Here is a 26,175-nt window from a genome sequence, read left to right on the forward strand (position 1 = left end):
TAATGAATTTAGGTTTCTCAAAAACGAGGATCTTCCATTAATTTTGAACAGGAAACTAACAGGTTTGTTAGAAGGATCTACTGATCAAAGGACAAAAGAAGGGAAATCTACCAAACTAGTTATTTCGCAATTGCAGAATGAACTGTAAAATATTTCAACCATTAAAAACATCAATAGGAATAGAGTAGAATAGAATAGCTTTATTGGCTGAGTGTGATAAACACGAAGAATTAATCTCCAGTGCATAAGCTCTCAGTGTACATGCAAAACAACAAAGTAATAATCATCATAATATTAAAGTAATAATCATAATTATGATACCAATAAGAAGGTAATGTTGAAAAGGATAAAAGCAATACAGCCAAACTATATGGTTAAATAGACATAAGGCAATACTGTGGGAATTAGGTGTTCAATAGACTGATGGCACAAAGAAAAAAAAACTGTCTAGTTGTTTTGGCATGCAGTGCTCTGTAGCAGCATCTCAAGGGAAGGATGTGAGGGGTCTACATATTTTCTCAGCCCTTTTTCTGACCTGTGCAGTATACAGGTCATAATGGAAGGCAAACTGGTTGTAATAGGTTTTTTTTTTGCAGTCTTAAATATCTATGAGATTCTCGGTGCATCCATAGTTGCCCCAAAGATGCTTTTTTGAAGAAGTAACTGGATTTTCTGGATTTCTTTGAAGATGTTTCGCTTCAATGCTTCCAATGATTTCATAAACATATGGCACAACATAGGAAAACAAACCCATCAGGACTAGTTTCAGCAGTCCATCTGCATTTAAAAGACAAAGACCACTCTTTTGAAGAAAGCAAACTCCACATTTTGGACAGAGAAGACATCTGGTTTGAAAGAGGGGTCAAAGAGGCCATCTATGTCAAAATTGAACAGCCCTCTCTCAACAGATGGGGAGGGATATGACATTTATCCCCAGTCTACAACACAATCCTTTCAACAGTTCCAATAAAGATCCACATCCATTTGCACCACTCAGGTGAACCAGATGACATGGAATGGAATAGAAGAGAATTCTTTATTGGCCAAGTGTGATTGGACACACAAGGAATTTGTCTTTGGTGCATATGCTCTCAGTGTACATAAGGAGAATAAAATACATTCATTAAGAATAAAAAGATACAACACATAGTGATTGTCAAGATAATAAGCTATCAAGTACTAGGAAACAAATAAAAACTATAAATTGAAAGATACAAGCAACATGGTTATAGTCATAAGTGGGGAGAGATAGATACTAGGAAGGAAGATAAGAATAATAGTAATATAGTCTTAGTAAATTATTGACAGTGTTGTGGAACTAGTTCTTAAGCAGAGTGATGGCATTTAGGAAAAAAGCTTGTATCTTGTAGTTCTGGTGTGCAATGCCCTATATTGTCATTTTGATGGTAGAAGTTAATAACCTTAAGTTATTAAAAAGTTAAGATAAACCTCCAGGTAACCTTAACACTCACTAAAAGAATGCAAATGACCAACTGTCTGCAAGGAGTATAAATCCTTCCATTCCCCATCATCCAATCAGAATTAAAGAGGCTTCTTAGATGAGAAGTAAAACGTCTTCAAAGAAAAACCAGAAAGTCCAGTTGCCTCTTGAAAAAAGCACCTTTGGATGTGCAGTCCTAACTATGCAGTTCTCTGCTTGCTGTACCAAAACCATACAGTTATAAAAGTATAAATGACTGATTTAATTATTCCTCTGTAGAACTGTATCAGCAGCTCTTTGGGCAGTCTGAAGTTTCTGTGTTGGCACAGCAAAAACATTCTTTGCTGGGTCTTGTTAATGATGGTTCTAGTACAGTGACGTGCAGTCAGGTGAGGCAAGTGAGGCACAGTCTCACCATTCTCATCATGAAAAAAAAAAGTAAAAGGAAAAAGCTGAGCTAGTAGCTGCCTCACCGTGGATGACTCTGCTTAACCTCACTGGTGCTCTCCCTCCCCAAATGTAGTGACTTCCTCCCCAGGCCCCCATTCATTTCTCTCTCTCACACACACAGCTGGATAAAACTATATAAAAATCTAGCCCAGCTTCACTGATTACAAGTTTGAAAAGGCAACGTGGCTCCACCTGCAATCAAACTACACTTGGGGAGGGAGAGCACAAGTGAGCACTGAGGAGACCACAGGAGGAGGCAGGAAGCCAGGCAAAGAGCCATGGGACGTACACACACTTCCCCCCAGCCTCTTTCTTTTGGGAGGCTCGGCTCGGCTCCCCTCCGGCTTCTCTGCCTCTCCTCTCACCCCAGCCTGCCAGCAGGAGGTGGTGGGTGGGCTTTATTGTGTTCCAGGCATTTCCCACCCAGACAGCAGGCTGCATTTGCAATGGTGGAGGTGTTTGGGAAAGGCAGCAGGGGAATGGGGGGGGATGGCAGAGGAGCTGCTTTCAAGCCACTGGAAAAGATATCCAATCCAACTTTTGTGTGTGTGGGGGTTTGTTTGAGAGTGAGTGAGAGAGGGAAGGGGTAGGAGAGATAATCCAATCCAACTTCTGTGTGTGTGTGTGTGTGTGTGTGTGTGTTTGAGGGAGGGGGAGGAAGGGAGAGAGGGGGGAAGGAGAAGAAAAAGAAAAAGAAAAAGAAAGAAGGAGCAAAGGAGAAAAACAAATGCTATCACTTTAAATTGGAACTGAGCATGCCTGGTTGTGGAATTCTGGGAGTTGAAGTCCACAAGTCTAAAAATATTTGAAACTCAGCACTGTGTCAGTGCCTCACCAGTCATAAACCTCACCGCACGTCACTGTTCTAGTATTAGGTGTCCATTTCAAATCCTATAAGATTATAGAACCCAGAAACTTGCAGGACTCTACTGTTGATATTATGTGGTCTAATATAGCAAGAGATGGTAGAGTAGGATGGCTCCTCCTAAAATCACTCTCATCTCTACAGTTTTAAGCATGTTCAGCTCCAGATTGTTCTGACTGAGACCAATGACTGTTATATCATCTGCTAATTTCTGCATTTTAACAGAGGGATCTATCTCCATCTCCATTCTTCTGGGCCCATCTCTATTTCTAAAATGGTTTAGTTTTGTTACTATGTACATAAAAATGAAGATGATTTTTGTATTTTGTGATTGTATCATTCAGAACCTGTTGCTGCTTTAAATGCTGTTCCATTTTTTGCTAATTTTCCTGAAGTTAGGAGACAATAATAAAACTACCATTAACAGAATTAGTTAATTCTCCTAAATATTCAGATTATTTGAAAATGAAACTGTGACTACAATTATTTCTTAACTGATGGACTTCCCACTATGGGTGCATTAAATTTAATGTTAAAATCTGAATCTTCTATTAGCTTACAATTTTGAAAGGCATTTTTCCATTTGTAAAGCAATAAACATGCTGTTTCCTTTGAATAAAAATAATTTAGCTGTTTAAAGCTAAATGTTCTTTATGGTTATGTGTTACAATAGCTAGCCTACCTTAAAAGTAAAAGTTTTGAGTTCTAAAATCAAGTTCTCTTCGTATCAATCATTCTGCTGTGCTAAACACACTTGCACATAATTGTCACTGAATTATCTTAGAATGAGGTTACATACTGTATTGTATTTCAGAAGACCTTCTTTTTATAGCTATGTTGTTGGGTTTTTTTAATGTCAATCCTTTCAGATGACTTTACTCTGAAGCATTGCAGTTTGATTGTAAAAATCAGAAGAATGTAAAAGAGTAATTGTACATCAATGGATGTACAATATACTCCCATATTCGTGCTGTTTTTATAACAGCAGGAGTATGGGAGTATATATTAAGTTTTGTAGAGTATAACAAGGAATTTCAAAGCTGGGAGAAGAAAGCAAGAGGAAGCAAGGCAGTGCAATTTGAACAAGGAAGTGTGTGTGTGTGTGTGTATGATTTTGAGATGAGTAATGTTGCCTGGTTGGGAGAACACTATAAATTCCAACTGCAGATAGGTAATGAGGATATCTTGGAAACTCAGGAAAGATAAATCAGTACACTTTTAAATGACTTATACAAGAAAATTCTGTTTCTTACTTGTGGCACTATTTGGCTGACTTAGAAGAAGTCAGGCCTTTTTTTAAGGCTTAAAAAATCTCTTCACTTGAAATGTCACAACATTCAACTTTATATTTTTAACTTGACTGTAAACTGGCATTGCATCAGAAGGCGTCTGGTTGTTTTCTTAATATAGCTCAGGTTTTCAGATGGATACATAATAAAACTGATTGCTTAATCCCTATATGCATGTAGTCTTCCTAGTTATGGTACACAGAGCTTCAACAACAACAAAAAATACTGAAGTTTAGTGGTGAATAGAACAGAGTATAGAATTTGGTTTCCATTACTAACTAAACTTCAGTATCTTATTAACTGAATTTAGTCTTTAATGGCTTCTTGACAATATTCACAAATAAAATTTTATTTGTCCATGATGTTGGATCTTGAGAAATGCAGGTTCTCTCCAAGGTACTTGATTACTAAGAACATGGAGTGATAATTATCAAGTGTCCTATAAAAGTCTATTTCAGTGCTAGTCTATGATGAATAGAACCTAAATCTCTATTATGTAAGAGAGAAAGGAGAATAGTCCTTTCTGCTCTCAAAATCCATTGCAGCTTAGTTTTTTAAAAAAGTTGTCTTTTATATTTATGCTTTTCTAATTTAAGATTGTAGGGATGTGGTGGCTCGGTGGCTAAGACGCTGAGCTTGTCGATCAGAAAGATCAGCAGTTTGGCGGTTCAAATCCCGAGCTCCGCATAACGGAGTGAGCTCCCATTACTTGTCCCAGCTTCTGCCAACCTAGCAGTTCAAAAGCATGTAAAAATGCAAGTAGAAAAATAGGAACCACCTTTGGTGGGAAGGTAACAGCGTTCCGTGCGCCTTCAGCATTTAATCATGCTGGCTACATGACCACGGAGACATCTTCGGACAGCGCTGGCTCTTTGGCTGTGAAACGGAGATGAGCACCACCCCCTAGAGTCAGGAATGACTAGCACATATATGCGAGGGGAACCTTTACCTTTACCTAATTTAACGTTATTGATTAGTGCAAAAGTCTTTTGTGTTTTACAAAACATGGTTGTGATGTTTTAAAATTCAGTTATTCTAACTAAATGTGGAAGTGGTCCTTTTTTCTCGGTCTGGGAAGAACAAAGCCTAGAATAGAACCAAGCGTACGAGTTGAGTCGGTAGGGTGGGATTAGAAAGTCAAAACCTCTTTGAGGGAGGCAGTAACAAACCACTTCCATATTTCTGCCAAGAAAACTATATAGCCCATGAAATCTGGAATTGAGCTCAACGTGACCTACATTTTTCACAGTATATGCACATGGCATGCAAATACTTGCTGAGTTTGTCTCTGATACCTTTAAAGTAGGGTTGTTAGAAACCCGTTGGAAATTCAGCTGAGTTGTTGCATGCTAGTATAAATTACAGAAGTCTAACAGCCTTACTGCACAAGGCAATTTTCTATGTAGAATTTGAATGTACTTAGGATATCCAACAACTCTTAAGCTTGGTTCAGAATCCGCCTAAGAACTCTTAAACATTTGAAGGTTCCAGGGGTAGTTGAGCAACAACTCAAAGATGTGTGGATTTTTTGTATTTTTTTTCTTTATGACACCTTTTCACATTTCATGCCTTTCAAAGCATGTTTTGTCCATCAGACATTTCACCTGCAAGCTTGTGCATCTAATAAAATGCAAATCAGTGTATTGGTTAATGATGGACTAAATCCCAGAGATCAAAGCTCGAGGTTTCCGCAGCTGAGTAGACACCCTCTCTCAACTCAACTTTATCCTGTAGAGAGCACAGAGAGGAAAAGGCAAGAGAGTGACAGGGACTTCATCTTGAGCTTCTGAAAGAAAGGTGGTAGTCTAATTAGATAAGCAATAATCATTCATTTTATGTTTTAGGTGGTTAATTTACAGCTTAACCTTCTACAGAAATAAAGGTAGCTCACAATAAAAGTGGATCAATGAAGGTTTTAAGATAAATTATTAGCTGACATACATGTTTCATAATGCAGTTTATTTTATGCGGGTCTACAATGCCTTGAGTGGTACTTTTGGTGAAAAGGTGAGTTTCAGGCAGCGCGGCACAGCCATTCTGTCCCTACCAAGCTGAAATATAACAACTGTTCCCCGCTTTATTTGACAGTGGAAACGCTAGAGGCGATTTCCTATAAAAACCGTTTCAGGATTTGCTCCGGGTTTCCGCCTCCTGTTCTCCGCAAGCACAGCTCTCTTTATCAGATCTCCCGCCCCCGCCCTACAAGCGCGGCCCTTTTAAACGGGGAAAGCGGACGGGCGAGAGAACAAGCCGCCCCCACGTTCAATTGGAAGCGTTGGAGTTGCCCGATCATCAGCCGAGCGGATTCCGGCTCTAGAGCCATCCCAAAACCCCACAGCCCGCGAGCGGGGCGGAAGAAGGGAAAAGCCCCTCTCTTCTCAGTTCCCCATCGGGCTGGCTCCGCCAAAGGCCGCCTCCCGGTCTCGCCGCCAGTTCCCTCCTGAAGTTTCAAGGGCCGCCACGTGATTTCCACGAACTTGGGCTGAGCAGATCTGCGGCGCCGGGCAGGGCGAAAGCGGCGGCTCCTGGGTTTCCCGGCCGCCCAGCGCTCACTAGAGAAGAGCAGCTGGGGAAGCAGGCGCGGCGCAGCGGCGGCAGGCAGGCAGGTGTCGCGGGAAGCGCCGAGGGCTGCACGCGCGTCCGGGATGCCCCTCTTTGGGCTTTCCGCTTAGGCAACGACGGGCGCAGCGAGTCCCGTCCCCACGCGCGTCCCCGGCGCTTGCTGTGGCTACGCTGTTTCCTCCGGGACCTTAGCCGCCCTTTAGCCTCCTGACCGGCCGTCCAAGCTCCTCTTTCTCTTCGGCCAGGATGTCTCAGGGGATCCCCGGCGCGGGAAGCATTTTGGAACGAAGTTCCTCGTCCGAGGGGACCCAGCAGGTAAACCGAAGCCCGGAGGGGGGGGTGGGGGGGGGGAGGAGGGAGGGAATAGAAAAGTTGGACTGACAGGCGCGCCTCCCAGAAACTTCCCTCCGCGATTCAAAAATCGCCTGGGATCGCGCTCTTCCAATCGCGGCTCCTTTTCGGCGTTCGCTGGGCAGGAATTCTTTCACCGCTGCGGTTTGGACGCGCCGGACCTCGCTCGCTCGCACGCGGGCAACGGCGGGGATGGAAGGGGAGCGATGGCACCTCGAAAGGACTTGGGGTGGTAGATTCCCTCGGGGGAAAAGACGCTTTTTAAATAACGTTTCGGGTAGCAGGAGAGACCAAAACCACAGGAGGAGATAAAAGGAGTGCGTAAAATGATGGATCGCGCCGCATGCCCCGCATGTCCTCTTCCCTTCGCTTCCTTTCCCCTTCTTATTATCAGAATCTGCCTTGTTTTGAGAAACGGAGGAGGTAGGAACTTCTAGGCAGAAGAAGGGAGAAAAGGATGGAACTTCCCACTGCTTGAAATGACTTTAAAGTTGTGCAACTGGAAGGGAAGGTGTTTTTGAACAATTAATATTTCCTTAGCAGCTACTGATCTTGTTGCATATGTTACAGTGAAAGACAGAAATCTGTAGAATGTTGACATTCACCGGTGAATGTCAACATTCACATAGTCGCTTGGTGTATGTCCGAAATATTTGCTAAATACCCTTATTTATGACTTACACTAAATACCTAACCCTAACCCTAACCCTAACCCTACGTATTTGGTATGTGTTGACATTCACGGTTGACATTCACCGGTGAAAGTCGACATTCACCAATTTCTGTCTTTCACAGTAACACATATACATACATTTGTCTGCAGGATTATGAGTGGTGAGTGTCCAGGCTGACCTCCACCTACATGTTACAGTAGGGGAACCAAATCTACATGCCCAGATCCTAGTCTCCTGTTCTTTGGTAGGCCTGCCTCGGTGGCTTCCAGACTAGAGACTGCTTTGTCTGACCCAGCAGAGTTTTGACATACTTAATCTTCAGTTCCCCAGTTCTGTCATCCAGCAAGTGGCATCCCCAAAAGCCAGGGCCCCTTTGAACAGTGAAGAACATACTTGCTGCTATTATTAGCCTGTGTCCAATTAATTCAGTACTAACTGTACCGATTCAAGTGCCCATCATTCCCAATTGAAAGTTGAGAAAAAAATGATTTCTACTAACTAGCAGGGATCTGCAGAGTTCAGTAATGGGTCTTTCAGAAGCCAATTGGAAGAAGGGAGTTATTAATCTTATTAACTATATTGAATATACTGAAACCACAAGACTAAATCTTTATACTGAAGGAAAAAATAGGGGGGGGGGTGTCCCCTGAGCCAGAAAAGTTATAATACTTAGTAACCAAGCACATATACTAATTTGTAGCAAGTTATTAATAAGCTTATTAACTATATTGAATATACTTAAACCACAAGACTAAATGTTTATACTGAAGGAAAAAATAGGGTGGGAGGGGGTGTCGCCTGAGCCAAAAAAAATTATACTTACTACAGTGTCAATAACAAATTGATGTTCTTTGTTCTTGCATGTAGTGACCAAGTTGAAGTGGGAGAGATTAATAGAAGGAAATCAAAGATGAAATAAAGGATCTAGCACAGTGGTTCTCAACCTGTGGGTCGGGACCCCTTTGGGGTCGAACGACCCTTTCACAGGGGTCACCTAAGACCATCAGAAAACACATATTTTCGATGATCTTAGGAACCGAGACACCAATTTTATGGTTGGGGGTCACCACAACATGAGGAACTGTATTAAAGGGTCACAGCATTGGGAAGGTTGAGAACCACTGATCTAGCAAGACCAGAGATCCATCTTCCTTTTCCTTCAAGAGGCTCTTACTCTTCCATAAGTTTAAATGATCATAATCTTTTTGAGCTATTTTGATTGCTTATCTACTTAAATTGATTTTAAAGCTAACAAAAAGCTAAACGTGGCATATTGAGCTCATGAAAGGTAGATAAGCTGTAAGATAGGTAAGCTGTACACTATAGATTGAAGTGTTAGATGTAAGCATAACTGATTAAATTTACCCAGGGGTGGATTCTGCCAGCCACTACTGCTGGTTTGCTCGTGGGTGCTTCATGCGCATGCGCTTGATGTGCGCTGCGGGCACATGCACAGTCCAATAAAAATTGTTCTGTGCATGCGCAGAACCAAAAAACAAGATGGCGGTGCCGATGCCCAGAGAACCGGTTCGGGGGCGTGGCAGACCAGGGTCGCTGCCGGTTCCAACGACCCAGCCACCAAGCCATTACTGGTTCGGCTGAACAGGTCCGAACCAGTAGGAACCCACCACTGAATTTACCACTGCAAAGCTGCTTACAGCAGTTGTGTGGTGTCCCAGAGCAATTTGTCTATGAAGTCAAGTGGTGGCTTTGCACTTTCGCCTTTCTCACCCTCTTCCTGCAGGATTATATTATCACAGAAAGACTTTCCAGGACACTTCATTAACTTGGGCAGTACACTGACGATTTGTTTAATTATTTATCTACTCTCTATATTGCCACAGTCCACTCTGAATTGGGTCAGGATAATACAGGATGTAACATTGCTAAGTTCACTACTAGTCTTCATGATTTGGGAAGTGCCTGCAGGCCAGGGGACATGGAAACCCCTCTGACTGTAACATGTAGCTGAATCCAGGCTGAAATTCAATTTCTCAAGAGTTTTCTTATGCAAAAGGAATTTCTCATCCTTTTCTCTCTCATTCTTTATGGCGCTGCAAATATTCTTTAAATGCATTTTGTTACTTTTGAACTTTTGGGTGTGCTTTTGAGTCATCAGTTTCCTTGGCCAATTAATTTTTTTCTTTAAATTAGAAGTGGTTTGCCATTGCCTCCTCCTTAAAAAGAAGAACAGGGACTGGTCCAAAGTCACTGCTGATTTGTGTACCTTGTATACTTAGCCAGGATTAGAACTCATCGTCTCCCACTTCCAGCCAAACTCTCTGTCTCTCTTGCACTTGTTTGATATAAAAAAGGAGGATTTTGGTGAGGGCCTCCCTGCCAATACTAAATATCAGGAGACAGGGAGACTGCACAGCATTGCAGAGTATAGGATGAGTGTTGGGCCATTTAAGATACTTAAGGTAAGAGTAAGAATGCCAACTTACATAGAAGAATTTTATTTCCTCCTACCTTAACCATTGCTCTCTTGGAAAATTTGAAAACTCTTTGTTTTTAAGCAATTGAATCTATCAAATATTTGGTAGATTACAAGATTTATTTCCTGGCAATTATTTGCCCTTATCATGTTTGAGAAGGCAATGGTTCTTGCATGTGATATCTCCAGCATTATTTGTAATGTCTTCTTGCTTTGGGGGGCATTTCTGAGCACCCTGGTGAGGAAGCAGTTATTAGCCTCTCCAGTGGCATCATGGCACTGGAGATCACACACATGTAGAATAGAAAAGAATGGAATGAAATGAGCTGGAAGGGACCTTAGAGGTCTTCTAGTTCAGCCCCCTGTTCAAGCAGAAGAAACTATACCATTTTAGATAAGTGACTGCCTAGAGTCTTCTTGGAGTGCCCACAATTTCTGGAGGCAAGCTATTCCACTGGTTAATTGTCCTCACTGTTAGGAAGTTTCTCCTTAATTCCAGGTTGCTGCTTCTTTGATTAGTTTCCAACCATTGTTTCTTGTCCTGCCCTCTGGTGCTTTAGAGAATAATTTGACACTCTCTTCTTTCTGGCATCCCCTCAAATACTGCAATACTGTTATCATGTCACCCCTAATAACTTCTTTTCTTTAGACTGACCAGACCCAAAACCTGCAGCCATTCTTCGTAGGTTCTAGTCTCCAGGCCTTTATCATCTTAGTTGCTCTTCTCTCAACTTTTTCCAAAGCTTCAACATCTTTTGCGTAGTATGGTGATTAAAATTGGTTGCAGTATTCCAGGTGTGGTCTGACTAGGGTTTTATAAAGCGGTACTAGTACTTCACATGATCTTGATTCTACGCCTCTGTTTATACAACCCAGGATTGTATTAGCTTTTTTGGCGGCGGCTGCACACTGCTGGCTCATAATCAAGTGATCATCCACTAGGACTCCAAGGTCCCTCTCACAGTTACTGTTTTTGAGCTGGGTCTCACCTAATCTGTACTTGCACCTTTGATTTTTCCTGCCTAAATGTAAAACAAGGAGGCTTGTTGGTACTTGAGATGTCTTAGTGCATTTGAGGCGGATATTATCTCATACACTACTTCTAGATTTAAATCAAAATATGCCTGCCTATGCTTGTCAAGTCAGTTCCTCAAATCCAGGATATTTTGAATTAGATTCCACAAGCAGTTTAAATATAGATAAAAATGGTGGCATTGCTATTACAGGACACAGATATGATGTAGGCAAGATATTTTGTTGGACTAAAATTAGACCTATATACTGGCAACACGTGAATTATGAGAGTTTCTCAGACTTCAAAGCAAAAGTATAAAATAAAACAAGAATATTGGTGTATCGAATGTAGCCATTAGGAATAGCTAAGTCGAACTTCAATTTTATCAAACTACATTGTAAACACACATGCCTGCTTCTGAAACCAGAATTGCATGTTGTTCACTATATTTTAAATAGCACTATACTATATAGAATTTGCTTATCTTTCCATCCATCCATCCATCTCACAAATATAAAACTTTTATTACCATCAAGAGTACATTAAAATGATTCTTTTAACTGGTGTTGTGGTCTCTTGAACAGATCTTGTGTTACTGAAATGTCCTAGACATCACTTTATGGCTCTACTTTTTTCACACTAAAAAAAGCTTTTTTAAAGAAACAGAGAAACAAGGAGAGATAAAAGAATATATGAAGAGGGCAAAATCATATGTTAAATTGGGAATGTTCAGCATATCTTATGGGGATTTCCCTTTGGATATGCAAAACATTTACCATCTTAGTAGAGCAGAAACCCCATTACGATACATATGGCAGTTTGTCTGACCTGCTACCCCAAATATGATCTAAACATTTTATGTTTTGATTCATGATTTTAGATTTAATTATGACAAACTTTTTATGACCCAGTTTCCCCTAATATTTGTTGCCCCAAAAGCTCCTGAGATCATGCGTTAGAAACTGGATAGTAAAATGCCTTTCTAACCTTCCCAACCTTTTCTAACTTTCCTTCCTAACCAGCATACTTCTGTCTCTCCCATTTAAAAGGCCCAAAGGTTTCAATTCTACCAGTTTTGGCATCACTACTCTGTCTATTGATCTCCCCTTTACTTTTCTTTCTTTACTGTTATTTAAGAGAAATGGGGCAGGTGGGCAATTGGATCTGCTGTGCTTGGAGCCTATCAACAGTGGGAGCGAAGGAGGTAGGCAAAGAAGAAATTGGGAAGAGCAGGGATATGTCCTTGGTTTCTTTTTCCTGTTTTCTCTCCAAATGCTTCTCTGTTGCACTTGTGTATTTCAGTCCTACATCAGGACCAAATACATGTGTTTCATCTAGGCATGCTCCACTCAAACTTGGCTCTTTTATGCACCAAATGATTTGCACAGCACTAACTTAAATTTGATCCTGATGTGTTCTAACCAACAAAGCTGCTGAACATGATTTCCTGTGATTCAAAAGTGTGTGTGTGAGAGAGAGGGGGGAGGGAGGGAGAAACCTCTTAAGATATGTCTACAAGGACTTTACACATGGAACTTGTTCCTAAATATCGTATCAATGGCTATTTCTAACGAAATAAATTTTGATCAGCAAAAGGTATTGCACAGTGCTGGGACATGCACTTCTTCTGCAAGTAAATCCAATTAATTAACAAGTGAGCTGGAGAGTTATGTTTGTAGACAGTGTCTTTTTACTCAAAAGTAATTTTATATTTTCTAGTTGTACTGGACTCAACTTTCAAATGCTTCTACATAAGGGCTCCTAGAACAATCAAAAAAGCATAATGGAACTATTTTGTTATAGGTAGTTCTTGTTTAGCAACTGCTTAATTTACTGACCATTTGTAATCACAGATTAGACTGGCATTGGCTTCATTCACACGACATTCTTAATCTGAATTCAACTAGCCTGTTTCTAAACAAAAAGATTCACTTCACACAGCATTTTAAGCTGCATAACATTAATAAACGTAACACTAGGCAAATGCAAGCCATGGGTCTTTGAATTAATTATGCCTGCTATGTTATTGCAGCACTACTAACTCGACCCAGCCTTACCGGACCTCACAAAACGATAAAGTAAAAGACTTTGCATATTTTCTATTTTTCTTGGAGGAAAGATAGGATCCAGGTGTGATTAACATATTCCAAAACCTTGATGATCTGGTTTCCTTCCTTCTGTTGCATTTTTTAAAACAACAGTTCAAATTTCCCAGGAAAAAGAAAGCAAACTCCGGCTCACTCACATCCTCTTCCTAGGAACTCTTGCAAACTTATTGTGCGGGAGAAGAGAGCTAGCTATCTTTCACTCAAAATACTATCTGAACCAGATACAGCCACAAGAGTTCTTGTAACCAGTCTTTACATCAATATATCAACAAACTATCTGTAAATTACTTTTCTACGCAATATAAGGGAAATATCAATATCAGTCACTCTTGGAATATGTCTTCAGGGCTCACAAGATTGTCAGTGGTGTGTTTGTTCAAGTATAGCTTCCTTTATTTTCTGGATGCTGAGTGTTGTTGTTTTTTTTGTGGGGGGAGAAGGAAGTCATTAACTAAACAAGCATATTCTGATTTTATTGACTAGAGCCATGATGATGAAAGACAAGTAAGACGGAGAGAGAAGAACAGAGTCGCTGCTCAGAGAAGCCGAAAGAAACAAACTCAGAAAGCAGATAAACTCCATGAGGTGACTGATGCACCGTCCTTCTTTAGGATTAACAATTAGTATCATTATCAAATGCAAAATGAGTCCTGGGTCACCTTAAGAATTAACAGAGTGTTAGTTCCTTAATTAGAAGCATCCACAGTGGGAGGAGAAGTATGTGTGTTTCAAAGCTCCACCTCTTTTATGTGTGTCACATATGCAACACACATAAAAATGATGGGACTTTAGTTGGTGTCTAGATTTTTTTTTAACCTTCATGCAGATCCTCTTGGTTTAATCAGTTTTTATGGACCAAACCCCATTTTGTCAGATGCAGGGAACGCCATCCTCAGTTAAAAACAGAGCAGTGATCTAAGTTTGTGTGACAACGTTTTAGCTTTAAAGGCAGCCTTTCCAAGTGAGCATTTTCCAGACCAGGGGTGTCAAACTTACCATATCACATTGCCGTCACGTAACGTTTTGCAACATTTCACCCCCCCCCCCTTTGTAGAGCTGGGGTGGACATGGTCTGTGCATGACGCATCTGGCCCCCAGGCCACCAGTTTGATACCCATGCTCTAGATGGATCGAGTCTTAGGGCCTACACCAACACCTGGTTACCCAAGTCTGGGAAAGGCTGAACTAGACAGATGCTTAGGCAAAGATCACAAAGGAAATCACCATCTCTTACAAGTTGCATATAACATGCTATGATTGGCAGTACGCTGCTTCTAATCACAGAGTATCCATTTTTAGATGTTGTTCCTCCTTTTTTGATGTTGCTAAGCTATTGACTGTCACAAACGCTCGAGGCCCTGAATTTCACAGGATATACCATATTTTTTGGAGTATAAGACGCACCTTTTTCCCTCAAAAAAGAGGCTGAAAATCTGGGTGCGTCTTATACACTGAATACAGCATTTTTGTCCTTCCAAAACCCCGCCCCCTTTGCAAAAATGGTTGTGCAGGGCATGGATAGCCTCTAGGAAGCTTTTAGAGCAAAATTGAGCAAAGATTTAGAGCAAATTAAGCAAAGATCAGGCAGTTTTTTGCTCATTTCTGCCCTCCCCAGCCCCCCGGAGCACTCTATAAGCTTCCTAAAGGCTATCCATGCCTCTCTTTTTTTTTTTTTTTACAAAAAATGGGCCCATTTTTGTGAAAAACAGGGCTTTTTTTGCTCATTTTTGCCCCCCCCCCCCGCAGGAGCACTCTGCAAGCCCCCTAAAGACAATCCATGCCATTGGGGGGGGGACAGGCTTGTTTTCACGAAAAAGGGGCAGTTTTGGGGAGGTTTGCAGAATGCAAAAACTTTTTTAAAAAATTTGCCTCTTCCAAACCTTGGTGCGTCTTATACTCGGATGTGTCTTATACTCCGAAAAATACAATAGTTTAATGAAAAAGTACAGATTTGTCTGGATTTACCTGCACTGTAAATTTTGGAAAGTGACAGGGAGTTTTATCATACTCTGAATCAGGATCAAGTTATTTCTCTCTTCACAAGTCCGCAGTATACTGCAAATTCTGGAGCTGGATCAGCTGATTCTGGACCGCATAATTTGCAGTGTGCAGGACATTAATCTACAGAGGAGGTTACTCACTAAATCTAACCCCCAGCCAGCGCACAAATTCTTGCGCTAGCTGCAGAGGAGACTATGCCAGATCGTTTTGCTGTTTCCATGATGCAACCTGCCAATGCTGCGAGTGAAAGGGGCACATCGCCAAGGTGTGCTGGAGCGAATTCCCTGTCACTACCTGGCAGCCTAGAAGCATACCAAACTGCCAAAAGAGGCCCAACCAAGGGTCCTGGCAAAAACCACCATGGCGTTCAGAGGGCGACAATAGAGTCACCTACCATATGTCAATCAGCCAAGTCCACACCAGGCGGCCAAAAAAGCTGAAAGTCACAGTCCTCATCGAGGACTCTCCATGTGAGATGGCGATCGACACCCGGTCATCAGTGACCATCATGCTGTGGTCTACCCTAAAGCAGGCTATCCCTAGCCTAAAGAAGCAGCATGTTCGCACCCCTGACATCTACCTACGTGATTACCAGGGAAACCGGGTCCCCATCATGGGCCAAGTCACCTTCCAGGTGAAGTTCAAGCAGTTCAACGGGAAACTCCCAGTGCCAGTGGTCAGAGGCAACCTGCAGAGCCTCCTAGGGCTAGATTGGTTCCAAGCCCTGGGCGTAGAGGTGACCAGTATCAACGCTTTGAAAGGCGACGGTGCTGAAGCCATCTTTAAGGAGTTTGAGGACGTCTTCGGCACTGTCTTGGGTAAGTATGTGGGGACTCCAATTTCCTTTAGTTTGTACCCCAACATAGCCCCAATCAGGCTAAAACCCAGGAGAGTACCTTTTGCTCTCCACCCCAAAATTGACAGGGAAATTGACAAGCTCGTAGGCCAGGGAATCCTAGAGCTGGTCGATCATGCACTCTGAGAGATCCCTATAGTGACAGCTATCAAATCTGACAAGTCTGTCCGCATCTGCACGGACTACAAGGGCACAATAAATAAAGCGCTACAACAAAGCCCCTACCCTGTACCCATTGTACAGCACCTCTTTCATTCATTAGGCCCCGGAAAATTTTTCACGAAATTGGACATGGCACAGGCATACCAACAATTGCTTGTAGATGGTGGTACAGCGGAGGCCCAAACCATTGTGACACACGGGTGCATTCAAATGTCGCTGCCTGCAATTCGACGTTAGTATCGCCCCTGGACTGTTCCAAAGCGTCATGGAACAGCTTTTGCAGGGGGTTCCAGGAGTTGTCCCCTATTTCGACGACATCTTGGTTTCGGCTATAAATGAGGCGCAACTTTTAAAACGTGTACAAACAGTTTTGGCTCGAATTAGAGACAAAGGCCTCCATCCCAAAAAAGAGAAATGCCAAATTAATGAGCCAAAGGTTGAATTCTTAGGGTACCTAATTGATGGCTCTGGAATTCACCCGACCACACAAAAAATTAAAGCAATACAGGATGCCCCCACACCTTGCAATCAAAAGGAGCTGCAGGCGTCCCTCGGGCTCTTTAATTTCTACAGCGTCTTTCTTAAACAGAAAGCCACCATTGCTGAGCCCTTATACCGTCTCCTGGCTTAGAACACAAAGTGGTCTTGGGGCAGAGCCAAGGCTGCCGCATTTGCTGCGGTAAAACAACTCCTGTCAGCGGACTCCTTTCTGGTACAATACACCTAGGCCCTGCTGTTGGTGCTGACCTGTGACGCTTCCCCGTTCGGCGTCGACGCCATCCTCAGCCACCGCATGCCCAATGGAACTGAAGCCCCTATTGCATTTTACTTCAGGACCTTGTCTGCCGCAGAGTGGAACTACAGCCAGCTGGACTGTGAGGCTTTGGCTGCAGTGGCCGGAATAAAGAGGTTCCATGAGTATCTATATGGCCGGGACTTCGAACTGGTTATGGACCACAAGCTGTTGTTGGTCTTACTGGCTGGGGACCGACCTACCGCAGTGTCATTATCACCCCGCATGACCACATGGACCGTCTTCCTAGCTGCCTACTCCTACCATCCCATCCATCAACCAGGCTCCACTTTGGGGCACGCTGATGCTCTAAGCCGCTGCCCACTACCTGAACTTCTCGCTGACCCTACCCTCGAGATGCCAGTCCTCCTCATTGACTGCCTTGAGACTGGGCCTGACCCGTCCAGTGACGTTGCCCCTCGCTCTGTAAAGGACTCCACCATCAAACAAATTTTGAACTGGGTGTGGAGGGGATGGCCCAAGGGGCCTGTTGGGGATGATTTCAAAATGTATTTTGCCAAACGTGATGAGTTATTGGTTGTAAATGGCTTTTTACTGTGGGGGGATCGGGTTGTTGTTCCACCCAAACTGTGCATTGCAGTATTAGAGGCTTTACACGTAGGGCATCTTGGAATTGTCAGGATGAAGTCTTTGGCTAGGAGTTACGTGTGGTGGCCGAACATGGACAGGGAGATCGAAGAATGGGTGGCTACCTGCACACTGTGCCAGGAGTCCAGACCAGCTCCCCCAGAGGCACCCGCTAAGGAGTGGGAGCGACCTCAAGCACCATGGTCTAGGGTGCACATTGACTTTGCTGGCCCAATTCACGGCCAGACATTTCTCATAGTTGTGGACGCCTACTTGAAATGGTTAGAGGTAGTCCTGATGACCTCCACTATGGCAGAAGCAGTCATCAAGGTACTACGGAGACTTTTCTCCATGCACGGCCTGCCCGACATCTTGGTCTCTGACAACGGGCCCCAATTCATGGCCATGCAATTTGAGACCTTCCTAGCAGCTCAGGGAATCAGGCATGCCCTGGTTGCGACATTCCATCCGGCCTTCAATAGTCAGGCAGAGAGAATGGTAATATCTGCAAAAGAGGCCCTCTCTAGGATGGGCCCGGGAGATTGGCAAACACGGGTTGACCACTATTTGCTAATTCAGCACATCACACCCAGTGCCACTGCAGGGAGAAGCCCCTCCAAGCTTCTCATGGGTCGCCGGCTAAGGTCCAACTTAGACCGGCTACACCCCAATTATTCTGCCTTATCACCCCCAGACTTCACAAGCAAGATTCAGACATTTAGCATAGGGGATCAGTGTACACCCACAAGTACGCCGGGGGAACTCTGGATTCCTGCCACAGTGATAGACATCACCAGCCCTCGCTCCTACCTCCTAGAGCTCGAGGACGGTAGAAATTGGAGAAGCCATATTGACCAACTCTGTGGCCGCCTCTTCAACTCCACTGTTAGACAACCAGAGGTAACTCCTACATGAGTTAGCCAAAGCCATACCCAAATGGAGCAAACACTCACTCCTTCCATGGCCAGCTCAAGGCCGAGGATACCGGCAAACTTATCTGGTTATGTTGCAGGCCTGCAGCGAGCTCCGAGCGAACCAGCTCTAGAAGCTCCAGCCACGGCCTGTGAAAGTTTCCAGGAGCTTTCACCAAGTGGAGCTGTGGAGCAAACAGGTCCATCCGACTTGTCCAAGGAAACCCCTCCTACTGAACTGCACAGGTCAGGCAGAGCTACCCAAAAGCCCACCTACCTGCGTGACTATGTAACAAGAGGGGAGGGGTGTTAGATAGTTGTTCTAATTACAGTGGTTTCTACCAAGGTCCTCTGTTCCGGCGGGAACAAAGGTTTAATCCTATTGATCGAAGGGTCTGATAAAAGGGCTGCTGTCAGACTCAACCTTCGCTGGATTGTTCTCACTTGTTGTACTTAATAAAGAGCTGTTGTTATCGTTAAGCCTGTGTGTGCCTATCATTACTCAATCTAACAATCACCACCCAACGGAGTTAGCCATGATTGGACAAAGGAAACATTTACCTTCTTTTTTTTTTACTCTTCCTCTCCCTGGTTTACGGTTTTATAAACTCCCACCCTGTCTCCTGTTGCTCATATTTTTCTTCAAAACCATATGATCTAATACACACTTTCCTCAGCAAAAGGTTAGCAAGCCATTGTGGCATTCAGGGCAAGGAGGTTGTGTGGATGAGCCCCTATCTTACCATCAGCATGCTGAAGTCATTTGTCAGCTCAGAGCTTATGGATATGGAATGTCCATGTGTGGGTGCCTTTTTATCCTCTTCTTCATACAGTTTAGTGTTTTACTCCAGACCAGGTTGGCATTTTTAGAATAGCAGCAGGGGTGGGATTCAGTCAGTTCAGACTGGTTTGGGTGAATCGGATGTTAATTTTAATCTGGTTTGCCGAACTGGTAGTTGTAAGGACTGGCTGACCCTGCCCACCCTGCCCCTCCCAGGAGTCTCCACACAGCCTGTTTTGGATGCCAGGTAAGTGCAAGGCCCACGTGGAGGCTTTGGGAGGGCAAAAAATGGGCCCTCCCAGAAGTTCCGGAAGTTTGGAAACGGACTCGTTTTCAGCCTCCGGGGGCCTCTGGAACCTTGGGGAGACTGTTTTTGCCCTCCTGGAAGCTCAAAGAAAGCCTCCAGAGCCTGGGGATGGTGAAAAATGGGCTTACCAGAATTCCGGAAACAGGTCCGTTTCTGGCCTCCCCCCCCCCCCCCGCCAGGGTGCAGGAAGCCGACTAGGCCATGCCCACTCAGCAACCGGGCAGTGAACTGGTTGCTGAAAGTTTTCAATCCCACTCCTGGATAGTAGCCTAAACTATGCAAACAGAATCAGGATATTAGAATCTTATTCTAATATTTTATTATGCTCAGAAACATCTTCCAAACAGTCTTGTTTTAACTGATAGTCATACAACTGGGCAGGGGAAGCAATTTGTAATAGTATTGTGATTTTAAAAAAACACCAAGTCCTCCCCCCACTCTTTTTTGCATGTTTAATCATTGCAACATTTTTTCATGTTGTTCTCCTTTCCAATTGAACAACTGATGCTTATAAGCTGGCTTCTAGAGAATGGAGTTTAAGTGTAGAATAGCACATAACATCTTGGGTGTCGGCCAAGATTGAGATTGTTATCAATGCTTCAAAGCTTTCATATGAGCAATTATGAATATACCTGAGTGAAATGATGAATAAGGGTGAGGGACCAGAGTCCCACATGTCCTTTCCATGGAAGAAAGCACATTATTCATCCATTCTTGGGACTTCATGTGTGCAGTAAGTCAGTTAATGAATATATTGGTCATGGTGGCTGAGCAGCTATAGCTTTTGTTTTGTATTTCTTTTTTGTTGAGGACATTGGTGCATTTCTGTTTCAGCCACATTCAAATCAAGGGGGAAACTAGCCACTTGATGTACATTTGCCTTATAAAGCAATTCTTTACTGAGTCCCACTTGCTTTCCTTTCTTTTACTGGAACTCAAAAGATGACTTCTCATTCATGCTTTAGTTGAAATTGACATCACACAGGCACGGGGAAATTTGATGTTTCTAAAAGTAACTTCTCTTTATTTGCTAGAGGTCTGATGTCAAAGACCCTTCCTTCCCATGCAAGAGAACTGAGCTCATTCAAGAAGCTCCGAGGGTCCTTTGGTGATTGGATCCTGGGGTCCTTTTTCAGGGTTTTCAAATGAGAGTCACTTTGGTTTATCCTGGCATGCAGATCCTTTCATTGGGATTTGTACTCCACACTTTATGGATGAGGAGAGTGAGCAAATTCAGCCGCCTATGGATTACTCAGAAAACTGTAGGTTTACAACTGGGATGACCAAATTCCTAGGCATGGCCTATAATGTCTCATTGGCTTTCTTATAGACCCCCTGCCACCATTCCAAAAGCTCAAAGATACATTTCTGTCTCCTTACTTTCTGCCTCTGCTGTCCTACTTCCCCAGTTAGCCCCTTGGTCCTGAAAAATATGCATTTGTATGTTCATGCTCACATGTGCATGTCTGGAATTTTTAAAGTTCAGCTCTGACCATTTTTTTAAAAATTCAGCCCTACCTACTTCTGAAGGGTCTCTCAAAGATATCCTTGCCTTGGCAAGTTTCACTTTCTTGCTGTAAGTCCTAAGGAGATAATGGTTTAGCGAGGTGCATGAATCCATATCTATGGTTTGGAATTCTGTCTTTTCCTTCCAGTTCATGAGTCTTTTTTGCTTATCAGGAAAATAAGTTAGTACAAGGTAGAATAACAGCAAGAGATGTTGGACCACACTAAGAGCTGTCATCTTGAAAACATATATATATACCCATTCTGAGTTTGTTTCATCTTCACATTTGTTTCATTCCATCAGAATAATTTATGAGAGATACATTTAGTTCTGCTATTCTTAAAGAATTGGGAATCCTTGCTTATCCAAAACTTCCAATGTTCAGTGTTCAACCAGTGGATTTACCTTCTACTTTTTTGGTCTATACCTATGCCCTCATCAGCCAAGCACTGAAGTAAATCTACATTTGATGGCCAAGAGATGATTTTCACACAAATAGTCCTTTCTCTGAGGATGATGGGTCATAATCTTTCCCCTGTCTCCTTAAATTACTTCTCATTTAACAATGTATCTCTACATGTAAATTAAGGCATGCTTTCTTTTTAAAAGAAAAAAAAATCTCTGTCCTTCTTTTGTTTTGTTTTGTGCTGCATTTCTTTTGGAATGATGTATTAACACGCTTCTTAGAGTCTTCATGACAGAATTCACGAATGTTTTGGACTGAGAATGTCAAATAGCCATTCAGTATTTGCATCCCCAAGTTTTGTAGTTTGAACTGGCTCAGTCAACTCACATGAGGCTCATGGAACAGCACAAAACCCAGGGAAATCCAGGTAATAGCCAAGAGCCCCACTTCAAATATAGAGAATAAAGCAAAAGCAGAATTCAAGCTGATTTATTTTAATTTATGTTCAAATGTAAGTAAAAGCAAGTTAGTTTAATTATCTGTAAAATTGTTCTCCATATACTTTGTGATTTTTACCATTGTTGAATCAAAAAGTACAATTGCAATTTTTACAGCAAGGAATATGAAATCAGAAATCTCATATTTATACCCCTTGTTTAAACTGATAATATAATAAGATATTAGTGCAGTTGAAAAGAACATTCCTTTTATTCCTTTCATTGGATGTTAAAGATAATGAAGGGAGATTTCCTTTATGGTAGCTCCTCCTCTAGATACTGACCAATAAAGGAGTTTCCCAGCTAGGCTCCTCCCCTTTGGATTGTCCAAGCACATGGTTCCACTTCTGAGAACAGATTTGTCATGGCTGAGATCTTCTGAGATAATTTCTGGTGATTTTATAATATTTATTATACAAGTTATGTTAAAAGTAATGGTTGGCTTGGGAAAAAAATATCCAATGTATGATTTACTCTATTTGATTTTGCTCCACACTGCCACTTAGGTATTAGTTTAATGGTAATTTCCTATAGAAATATTTTAAATAGCACAATATAAATAAACTATACCTTAGGTAGGTAAAATTAAGATACACTAAAAACGGCTTGTGTAAACCAGATTGGGAAGAAAATAAGTTAGGAGTTATGTACGTTTCAAATTAAATATGTATTTCAGATAATTCTTCATTTTAATTGTCTTTTTGGTTATTTTTAAACTTCCTTTTGAGAATGTAAGCACTTCATGAAGAATAGTTCAACAAAAACAATAAATAATCATGGATTCTTGCTTGCATGCTTGATCTGCTTATTTTTATCAATTATTTCAGGAATACGAATGCCTTGAACAAGAGAATACGTCTCTAAAAAGGGAGATTGGAAAGCTGACAGATGAAGTGAAACATCTGAGTGAAGTGCTGAGGAACCATGAGAAAATCTGTCCCTTGATACACTGTGCCTTAAACTTTGGGTTGATTCCCAGACATGAAGCCCTTCTTGGTCCCTTGCCAAGATAAAGCTCCCTCCTGAGCAACCTGAATGAATGAGAAGATTTCAAGACCCTCCACTATCGTCATTTTGGCCATCATGTTGCATGACTACACACATTCTTAGAGCAGCATATGCTACATCTAGTGTTACCTTGGAGTCCTCCAACCATCAAGAATCAATGCTGATGTTAAAAAGTCACGAAATGTAACCTTATGGGAGCAATTTTCAGCTAAGCAGGATGTCTTCACAGTGTTTCTACTATGCATTCCATACTCACCACGGAATAGGAAATCTTGTGTGCTGGAATTGCTAGACTATGAAATATTTTAACTTCAGTTCAGGCTTAACCATAATGTATGGTCCTTATAATAATAGAGAATTTGGTGGCCATCATAGGAAATGGGGAAGATGGCTTGAAACCAAAAGGATCATAGATATGACAATCTATAATCAAAGGCAAGGACTGCTTTTGCTTCCCATCACTCTGATTCCACCTGTTTTTCTCTCTTCCATTTCCTTTGGTGACAAACACCTCAAGTTTTGTGAAAACCTGATTACTGTATTTTTTAATATAACTTTAGGATTGTTTTAAGGTGTGAACATATTGTGCGGCATATGAGGTTTGGAAAGCATATCTTCATGCTTCAATGTGTGAGTCTCTGCAGTGATTATCAACTTATATATATTTCCAGCTGCCCCACAATGGAGTTGAAATTGCAACAAAGCTAGTATTTTCTTTGAAGACCCTTTTAAATTCTGTAACTCTATGAAGCCCATGGCAGCCCAAAATTCTTCTGGGAAGAAACTCCTTCTCACATTCCTTTGTCTTCTTCTCTAATGGTGGCTGGGCAATTTTGCAGCAGTTCTGGCAAGATTCTTTACACATGACCAAACAAATTTACACAACATAAAGTAAGGACATGAATGGTAGTTACTAGCGGTTGTTTTCATTTCTCTTTTCTGTGGAGTGGAATTGACCGATGGTGTTTAGTGGCAGGACCCACAGCACCAGAGGGCAGATTTTTGAACGGGTGATCATCTTTGCTGTTTTCTGACTTCTCAAGGTCAGCAGTGTGAGAACAACTGAAGTTGGTTTGAAACTGTTTCTGACAATTGGGAAGTGAAAATGATGTGGCACGGGAGGTTTTAATTTAGCATCCTGAGTTTGCTTTGAAAACTCCTCATAAAGAAGAATTGGTCACTTTCCATGGCAGTTTATTCCACTGTTAAAAGGTTGCTTGTTATATGTTCTAATGTTTTCTATGTAACTCTGGTATTCTAAACACATTGGACCACATGAAATGGCCTCTCTCCTTCCCCTTATTTTCTCCCAATCCCATTGTCAGGGAATAGCTGGTATGCAAGATGTGCCACAGAATATATGAAAGGACAACAGGTTCACGAAAAGAATAGCACAGTTATTAAGTTGAAGCAACACTTCCCGAAGAAGTACACAAACCCGCATCCCTCCAAGTAGTTACATTTGAAGATCTTAGTGGGGGAGAAAAGAGGTCTAATGTGTTTTTACTGATTTTTTTTATTTATTTAATGGTTGTGTTATTTGCTTGAATTTAATCCTAGGACCAACTCAGAATCACAAATGTGAGATTAGCAGTTAGATTCATTCATTGATTGATTGATTGATTGATTGATTGATTGAATGAATGAATGAATGAATGAATGAATGAATGAATGAATGAAATAAAAGAGCCAAATACAAAAATAACTGACAAGGAGAGAATTTCAATTCCATTCTCCCTACCTGCTTCTCCCATGGATACCCATGGCTTGGGTATCCAGAGGAAGTTTGGGTGTATAGCTCCCATTTACCCAAACCTAACTGCTTGATTTAACAGCCACAGTCCACATTCTAATTTCTTTCTGGAGACATAACAGGCTTTTTAGGAAATAAGGTTGTAGCTGAAAATTCTTCTCATTTAATCTTTGTTCTTGTGCCTTTATTGCCTTTGACTTGAATTTTTTTCTTGGCAATGCCATTCCAAATAATCTTTCTTTTTTTACTTAATATCATACATATCTTCCCTGCATACATAAAAGTTCTCCTTTTTCTTGCTATTCATGGAATAGATTGTTTTTAAAGCGGTTTTTTAAAAGTTTAAAGTGGTTTTTTAAGGTACTACAATAACAATATTAAAACCACTTTAAATTGTATTTTCATTTAATTTTCTGGATTGTTTGAGTACCTGCACTGTTTTTTCTCCTTGAGAATCACTGTAGGGTCCTGAATATTCTTCATCATTCATGCCCTTGTCTTATCATCCTTGATAATTTTTGCTTTTGATATACTTCTGAACCCATGATGCAGGACTTCTGCACAATGTTTATATCGGGAAAACTAATAATGCAATTATTATGCTTGTTTTATCAAGCCCTAATTCTATTCAGCGGTGTTTAAGCTCCTAGTAAAATATGTTGGAAAAATGTTGCCTTAGCAGAGAAATGTGGTTGTCTTCAAACTGGTAAGGGTTTCTTAGCAGCTACGAGGGCTCATAGATTGCTAAAGTTGAATATGCCTTTCTATAGCCTGAAATTAAGTGGAAAGCCAGAGTCGGCTTTAAGAAGCAAGCCTTACTTTCAATACCATAATTACAGGGACAGGAGATATTGCTTCTTGCTTTACAATGCTGTGAAAGGGAACTCATATTCCCTGTTACTGTTAAATAGTATTTAAACCATTCTCAAAACACTCCTGCCTAAATCCATTGGTTTATAGTGCACTGATTCACTGGCTGCTGTTAAGGCAGTTATTCATTTTACATTCTGATCATTTCTTATTTCAGGCTGTGCTCCTTGGCTGTTGATTTTATTGTATTTGTACAATTTAAAAGCTGGTGGATGACAATTCTAGACAGTTTACAATTAACCAGTAATAAATAAATAAAAAATCTCCACAAAAAAACAAGTGACCATAAGTGACTTAAAGCAAGCAAAAACACAACACACAACACACACACACCTTGTCCCAAGCCCAAGAGATGAGTCAAGTCTTTAATAGTTTCATGTATGCACTGGGAAGCAATCCATAGGTCCCAAACAAGATCGCTAGTGGTTCAGATTATAGAAATGGCAGTCCAAAGTATCTGAATAAAGTCAGATTATCTAGTGTTATCAACAGAAATATTGATATATTTCCATTGGTAGCAAGTGACAGAGCAAGAAAACATAC

At 41.7% G+C, this 26,175-nt stretch overlaps 2 protein-coding genes across 2 annotated transcripts in view; one reads left to right on the forward strand and one right to left on the reverse strand.

Annotated features, from left to right (window-relative positions):
• Positions 1–26,175, reverse strand: part of NENF (neudesin neurotrophic factor) — a gene marked incomplete at its 5' end in the record, with an annotated part of 340,944 nt that overhangs the window by 200,071 nt on the left and 114,698 nt on the right. The gene's annotated exons all lie outside the window — the stretch shown is intronic.
• On the forward strand, positions 6,707–24,765 carry BATF3 (basic leucine zipper ATF-like transcription factor 3). Its single transcript, XM_081943752.1, has 3 exons — positions 6,707–6,922; positions 13,676–13,777; positions 22,829–24,765. Exons 1-3 carry the CDS (start codon positions 6,854–6,856, stop codon positions 23,012–23,014), a joined length of 357 nt encoding a protein of 118 aa, XP_081799878.1. The 5' UTR covers positions 6,707–6,853; the 3' UTR covers positions 23,015–24,765.

This window comes from Natrix helvetica (genome assembly GCF_964273705.1).
Source record: "Natrix helvetica genome assembly, chromosome: 2".
NCBI classification, from domain to species: Eukaryota; Metazoa; Chordata; class Lepidosauria; order Squamata; family Natricidae; genus Natrix; species Natrix helvetica.